Source organism: Dendrobium catenatum, unplaced genomic scaffold (assembly GCF_001605985.2).
Source record: "Dendrobium catenatum unplaced genomic scaffold, ASM160598v2 fragScaff_scaffold_1355, whole genome shotgun sequence".
Lineage (NCBI taxonomy): Eukaryota > Viridiplantae > Streptophyta > Magnoliopsida > Asparagales > Orchidaceae > Dendrobium > Dendrobium catenatum.
The window spans coordinates 841,950-850,198 of record NW_021319817.1 but is presented as its reverse complement, the minus strand read 5'-3'; the positions used below and the strand labels follow the sequence as shown (position 1 = coordinate 850,198).

The 8,249-nt window shown below is 35.6% G+C and overlaps 1 protein-coding gene across 1 annotated transcript in view; it reads left to right on the top strand.

Moving 5' to 3' along the window:
• The window catches only part of LOC110095418, a 53,111-nt gene that overhangs the window by 27,883 nt on the left and 16,979 nt on the right, over window positions 1–8,249 (top strand). The window contains exon 5 of the mRNA XM_028699656.1: window positions 4,359–4,586. Within this exon, the coding sequence (XP_028555489.1) occupies window positions 4,359–4,586 (228 nt within the window). The remainder of the gene's footprint in view (window positions 1–4,358; window positions 4,587–8,249) is intronic.

Below are 8,249 nucleotides of genomic sequence, written 5' to 3'. Positions count from 1 at the left end.
GTCGGCAGGTAGAGTTTTGATTATGAAATGTTCGAATAGCTAGGGGAAATCGATTGCTGGAAGTCGGGTTTAATTGGGCCGGACGAAACTAGGGCTGTAAGTGAACCAAACATTCGACGAACTACTCTTTGCTCGATTTGATTAAAGCTTGTTTGTGATCGTTTAACTAACTAAACAAACAAACTTGAACAACATTTTTAATACTCGATACTTAAATAAACAAACTTGAACACTAATGTGTTTGATTCATTTATGTTCACGATCTACATCATTTGAAGCTCGCGAACAAGCTTAATATTAAGCTCGATAAGAAGCTTGATAAAAGTTTGATTTGTGTTCGATTTAGAAGCTCAATAAAAATATTCATATAGATTAGTCATATTTTCATTTTAAATAGACAACTGCTTTTATTATAAATTTAATTTCATTTTATTTTATACCTTCAACCAATTGAAATTCATCTTCAACATGGCCATTATCGGGGATTTAAATTATTAGTTGTTTGAAGCTTGTCAACTTTGTTGCCCCACTAATAGAGGATCAGATTCAATTATTGACCTCATGAGTTATTATAGGAATGTTAAGAATCGAGAGCTTATGATGAGTTTGACTTTAAGAGCCTTTGAAGTCGTTATGTGAACTTTAAAATTAAATATTCCAGTGAATTTGTGATTATGCGTTCGCTTGTTAATTCAAGTTGTGTGGACTCCAATCCTTTCAAGGAGGACTGGACTTGAGTATTTGACCCACATAGTATTCTTGGACCTTAAAATTAGGAGTTTAATATGACGATCAGATCATATTTTTCTTAAAATTAATGTGCACACTTTTTGATGTCCCAAATACTGCACTTGCTCACATTTTAATGCATTTGCATAACATGTTTGCATGCTTTTTAATGTAATGAACATTATTGGGCTGTTGCATGCTTCTTGAAGTAGCAACTTGCTTCTCAAGGTGGTTGCACTCTTCGTGAGATTGTTGCTTGTTTCCCAAGGCTGCTGTATGCTCCTGGAGGCATCAACACATTTCTCGATGCATCACATTTAAGTTTAAAGAATTATATTTTAATGTATGAGGGGAGATTTTAAAATATTTAAAATTTAAAATTTCAAGCAAGAATACATTATTTGAATGTATGCTATGTTTCCCTTTGAAGTTTTTTTCAAAAATTAATATCTTATGTTTACTTGTACAAGTCTTGCTGATCTGGTGGCATTTGTTGAAGGAAAATTAGATTTCAGTTGTTGTATATAGGAGAGATATTGCTTAGTTAATTTTTCCTCATTCAAGTTATCATATCATTCAACATAGCTCATTAGAGATGTTTGTTCAATAGGCACTAAGAGATTTTGCTCGTGCTTGTAAGTGAGCTACAATGTTTGCTACGAATCCCTTATTGTTACCTATAGGCAAGCTGATTTATTCAATATAAGTCTCTTGTTCTCGCATGTAGGCTAGCTATTGTGTGCACTACAAATTTTCTGCTTGTGCTCACAGGTGAATTGTAGTATGCACTACGAATTCTCAGCTCCTCACATGTGAATTAGTGTTCAGTAAAAATCTCCTGTTATTATCTGTAGGCGGACTACAATATGCATAACTAGTTTCCTGTTCATGCTTGTAGGTGGATTGATATGAGCATTACAAGTTTTTTGTTGTTGCTTGTAGGCAAGCTATAGTATCCATTAAAGGTCTCATGTTATTCCATGTAGTCAGGCTACTGTATTCTTTACAAGTTTGCTAATATTGCATGTAGACTAGTCGCTTTGCATATTGAAATCCTTGTTCACCACAAGTCCCTGTTTTTTACTTATGTGCTATCTGGTGTGTGCATCACAAGTTCATATTCATTCTCACAAGTGAGCTAATACATTCGTTACAAGTTTGTTGTTTTGTTATCACCCGTGAGCAAGTTGTCATATACATTATAGGTCCCCTATTATTGTCTTTTAAGTTTCATAATTATTTTTAATTATAATTTTTACTCAAATGTTCATTTAGGTCTGGTTCCTTGTAAGTTCATTTAAGTCTTTGTTTTCGTTGTATTTTTAATCGTCCAATTATTATTTAGATGAAATTTTGATAGCCTCCTAGCATCTCCCCCATGTAAGGGAAATTTTAGGGAGTTTAGGCCTTCCCACTATGCTTAAAAAAGTGTGCATGGTCGGTGTTAGGTGAGGTGACATCGTGGTCATACCCATTGCTCTTAAAAAAGCACGTATAGGCCTTCAATATCGGCACGAGCAAAAAGCAAATTTCCCCGTCACGTTGGAACTACACAAATAGGTTCTTAGATTTATAGATTTTCCCGCCACGTAAAAACTCTGTGAACGAGTACTTATTTTAGCAAATTTCTCCGCCACATTTGAACAACCTTATGCAGTGGCAACGAGACAACAAAATGGTGAGGGCAATTTTCTCTCTTTCCCCCTTTTTCCTCTCTATTTTCTCTCTTTTTTAATTTTTATTTTTATTTTCTACTAACAGTACATAATAATAGTAGAAACAAAGGAGCTCTCTGTTAGGGAGGTTTGAGAGGAGAGAGCTAAAGAGATTGGTGAGGGTTGAGGACTGTTTTGGTGGGAGATTATAGGTTGCTTGAGATCTGTAGTTGGTTTGAGGATCTGGAATTTGCACGTGGAGAAGTTGCCTGGAGATTGGTTGAAGTGGGAAGAATAGGTGGCTGGATTCTATAGTAGTGTAGGTGAAAAAGCAGGTTGGCTGCTTTGTGCACGGAGTACGTAGGAAGAAGGGGGAGCAGGTGAGATGTTTTGGCTAGGAGGAGCGAGGGGCTGCTGTATTGTAAGGGCTGAGGAGATTGAAGGTTTCGCACGGGTAGGAGGTGTTGTAAGTGTTGTTAGGAGCCGTGGGGCTTCAGGTGGGTTCAGTTTTGGTGTAGGAAGGCTGGCTGGTTGCTAGCTTATGTGCATGTAGGAAGTAGAGTTTGTGAGAAGATGGGGTCGTGAGGTGGGCTGCTTTAGGTGATCAGGAGAAGAGCGGGGGTGATATGTGGGCTTCGGTTTGTAGCAGTTGGGCAGTTCAATGGAGCAGGCATAAGAAAGCTGCTGGGTTTCTCGTATGAGAGGAAGAGGTGGGCTTTGAGCGGAGGTTTGTGGTCTTTGGAGCTGCATGCAAACCAGAGAGGAGCAACAAGGGGCTTGCGTTCGGCTAGGTGTGGGAGGTGGCTAAATGTTGGCTTTTGGATTGAGCTGCAGGTGGCAACAGTCTTGGATGAAGGCTGCTGTAGTTGAGGAGTTCGGCCCAATGAGAGAGACAAAGGGGATCTTTCGTGCACGGGAGTGGATGATAGTACTTGGAGATGGGGAGAGGAAGATTGTGAGTCTAGTGGGGGGCTGAAGTCGTGTGAGGAGATAGATATTAGGATAGTTCTTTTTTTTAATCATTATTCTCTCTTGTTTATGCAGGATTTTTGGCAGGAATTTAGGGAGGGATAATATATTTTGTTGGCAAGAGATAATATTATAGTATATATATATATATTCCTTTTTTTAATAAATTTAATCAGAACATGAGAAAAAAGATAAATTAATCAATGGCCCGGCAATCCTTGTCGCATCAAAGTACTTCAACATGAGGGCTTTTCGCTTGTGCAAAAATCAGACAATGTTACAGTCTTTTTTGGGTATTTCCAACATTTCAGATGCAACGACGAAGTCCGTTTTGTGAACAGCATCGTTCGGGCAATGTCACACATTGTCACAACCATAAACCGTTCATCTTGACTGCCTTCACTCGAATTGAACATGAGAGGTCTTTCCTTGGCTCATTTTGATGTTTCGATCACAACGACAAAGTCTGTTTTGCGATAGGACATTGTTTGGATAGTTTTGTGCAGCATCGTGGTTGCCAAAAATAGCTTTCATCGCCCAATCAAGCCGGTTTTCATACGGATGGTGCTTCTTTGGTAAGTTTGACATCCTAGAATGCCGATGCGTCCATTTTGCCATCAGGCAACTTCAAGTGATTCCGTACACGAGGCATTATGAAAATTGGTAATCATGCATCCATGTCAGTAATTGGCTGAACCATTTATTATTATTTTCTTCATAAACTTAAACAAAATCTTTTGGGCATTGCGGTCTTGAATAATGCAATTTTCAATTTTGTTGACCTTTCTAAACGCTGACTGCTGTTATTTAAGGTATTTTTCTTTATCCTCTTCGAATGAAAAATATTTTATTTGTGGTCAACTTAGAAACGGAACATGAGAGATTAAAACTTAATGGCATAGGGCTCGTCTTTTATTATCCAAGTTTTTTCTGCTTCTCGGTTGATGAATATGTAACATTTGCTACATTCATCATGCTGCCTGCTCTGAACTATTATGTTTGCAGCCCCTTTCACAGCAGACAAGAATGACGTTTCCAGGTAGATTGAATGCACCACCTGCATACATACCTCTGCAAGTTTCCAATCTATCCTCATGGCCAAGAGAAGAAAACACAAGAAGTTATCCCTATGGTGTCAATAATGCGTGTACAATTCCAAGCTTTTCTGATTTAAATCTTCTACACAAATCTTCAATGGTGGCTCTTAGGGACAATGGCTCATCTGATAATCCGGTATATGTTGCAGGGTTAATATGAGATGTGTAGTTTTTGTCTGTTAATCATACTATGCTTCATCTGCTTATATGTCTAGATATTGGTCAAATTTTCTGGATATCCTTGCTTGACTGTTTCTTTTGTTTTTTCCATTTCTCATTTAACTAATATTCTTTATGGCGAAAAAGTCATTGGCTCTTCTCAGATTTGATGATTGATTTCAAATCTTTGAGGCTTTTACATGTATAAATATGTGCTAACATTCATGCTTGTTATGAAGTTTTCAAATGTTAATTTTCACTGTTGATTTCAATATAAACAAACCACCATTATGACTAGTTATTTGAAGATTCATAGGGAGATGCAAACTTAATGAAAGTTTTATTCATTTTTTGCTTTTGTAAAATAGGTGTGAAAAGTTGAGGAAAGTACACACAAAGTGAAGGAAATAATTATATAATTGAGTAGCTTTATGGTGGAGATTCGCAAAATGATGATAGTAAGGATAACCTCCATGAGTAGTCCTTCAACATGAACATTTTCCCCTTTTTTGGAAGTCCTACAAGGGAGCTTACTCACACTTTCAAGTATTTCTAACTTAAAGGTGGATTCACACACAGAATATTTCAAAACTATTAAATTTTTTATTCATACAATAACAACCACATGAGCCATTCCATGGGAATTGATTACAAGAGAGAGGAGGTCAGGGAAGGGTGGTTGGCCAAGGGTCTATATAAGAAAAAATGGAGTAATTATTGTGGGGGTTTTGAAGGGTTGCATTTAGGTTTCAAGAAGATGCTTATTTATGTATTTTTTTCAAGGGAAGGAAGGGACCAACAACTTTTATGAGGAGAAAGGAGAGAGAAGGACTGTTGATTGGCTTGGAGGAGGGGTATAAGTTAGTTTAACTTTTGTGATAAATATATGATATAAAGAATTTTACATCATACATAAAATCCTTACCATGCAAATTTTACTCAAAATAAAATACATAGAAAAAACTCTTAAAACAAAATTCTAGTGACTACAATAGAAACATACTTCATCAATTCCCCTTGCTTTGAAGGATTCACTTCTGATGAATGAAGCTCTTAATTTTGTTGAAGTAAATCAAGAAAAGCTATTGAAGCTCCTCAAGTCTCAACTATGAATCATCTAATTATAAATGACCCTTCCAACTACAAGATGCCGTTGGACTTCATTTGCAGTATAAGTGATTTGGTTGTTCAAGATTATGTCAAGACAATGAGATCTACGAATAGTTAACAAGGGTATTGATGAAAAAGACATGTCCATGAAATCTATGTACATGTCAATAGGAAAAATATAAACATTAGTATCAATAATTTTATTCATAGTATGGTACAAATCTATGTTTTCTACATTAAACATTGGGGAGACCCCCAACATTCATTGGAAGATTGAATACATAGGTATTATCATTTATCTTTCTTACATATTTATATCGTCCAGGGCCTAGAAGTCGGTTTATTTATGGCTATAATTGGAAACCTCAAGCCTCATTTCATTAACATTATGTATTCACATCTCTCTCATTAAATTCAATTATCCCGTTACATGAAAGAACACAATATTTATATTTTTATAATTAATTACATTTTTTGTTAAATTTCTCAGTGAAAGTTATGCATGCTTTGTGCTCTTGATTAGGCAAATTAACTAACCCTCTATGCAATAGGGGTTATATGTGTTTGTAGGGTTCAAAACTAGTCGTAATTTGGAAATGACTTGTTTCGATTAACCTATTGATGAAATGAACCACAATTACAAGAATATTCATACCTTCGCATCATGCAAGGTAAGCCTCAAGCAAAATTCATACGCAAATCCTCCCATGATTTGTATGTGATAAGAAGTGGGCTATAGAAGTCAAAATTTTATTTCTTTCCTTTTCTAATTGGTAAACATGACGTTGGTTAACAACACTAGTGATGCATTGTTTAAGACTAGGCTAATAAAATTGACCATTGAAAACTGCTAATCTTCTCATATCCGAAATGTTTTGTTGCTTCTTTGGCATTCAATTCCTTAATGAGAAAATTATGGAGTAAGGAAGCATGAATGCATAGACTATTCTCTAAGAATAAAATAGCCATCTTGCATTTGTCTTTCAGTGTTAACTATAGGGCCATCTTTTGTTCGTAACCTGCAGATTTGATCAAATTCTCAAAGTGGGGTAGTTAGGGATCATCCTGTCAAATTCAACAACCTTTATGTCTTTCATGTAAAAAAGTGATGATTATACTAAGCGCATTAAACACTTTTTATTAATACCAACCTTGTGTTTGAGGACAAAGGTTTACTCTTGAAGAAATTATATCTGCTTGACATGTTAGGAACTGTATTTCTTTTGAACATTCAAATATTTGAGAGCTTCGTGATCTAAATAGAGTGCAAGCGCTCTAAACAGAAGATAACGATTCAAATATCAGAGTGCTTGCAATAACTGATGAACCACCCTCTTTTGGTTTTAGAAGAAAAGAAATGGTATAAGAAGACGTACTCTTCTTACTGAATTTTTTTGTAATGACTCAACAATTTCTTCAACATGTTCATCAGGCTTATCAATAATAAGGTAAATTTTGACGAGCATATTCAACCACAAAATCTTTGGAATGTTGTATTTTCCTTAATAATGTTAATTCACTGAGAAACTCATAAGGATAGCTATTCTAAACTAACATAAATGCTCATTTATCTCAAGTGGGAGGGGAGTAGACACAACAACAGTTTGACTTTATGTGCTTAAAGTGACCAAGACATAATTGGAGCCATGATCACTAGAACTCTCTACAATTAATAGTATGAACGGGTTTCTTATATGCAGGGCCAAATGACTCTTAGGATTTTTTTACGTTAATTTATAGAGTTGTAGCTCCTTGTTAAATTTTTCACCTTCTAAAATGACCATCATTTGAAGTCCTTGTCCATATTTGTAAGCCAATCCGTGCACACATTTGGATACAGATGAATGCCAGAAGTATTTGGTACCACCTTGAATTTTTGGATGATGTCATCATCAAAATTTCACTCATTGTGTCACGAGGTAGCATAATAATGATTAAGACCATAAGTACCCTCTTGCTAATAACATGCATAGGTTGAGATGCTAAGCCTCCATATTGACTCATAGGCCATTTAGCCTCTCAGTTGTTAAGTTGTGAAGCCTAATTTTTTTTCTTATAAAAAACTGTGTTATGTAATCTTAGTCATTCGTCAATCTTAATAGTAAAGTTGTGGGCCCCCCACCTCTCATGGGAGGATTCAATTTTTGTGAATTATTTCATTAAGGATGTTTTGAGAAATGAATGTATTTTCCAAATGCCTTATATTTTTTTCTTTATAAAGTTGGAGATGTCATGTTTTTTTGGTATGAGAGGATTTCAGATTTTAATTCTCGAAATCTACAGTGGTGACAACAAAATTTACCCATCAAATGGATGAAATTGTATAAAATTGTGTTATTTGTGTTAATTTTCTTTTATATTTTTAATTTTTTTATGCACTATGTGCTTAAATTATGTTTTGCACTAGCCAATTGGGTATTGAGGCGTTTTTCTTTTGTGAGGCGGGCGTAAGCCTCAAGGCGTTTTGAGGGGTTAGCCTCAAAATTCAAAAATTGCGTAAAGTGAAAATAATGATTAAAAGTAATTTTTT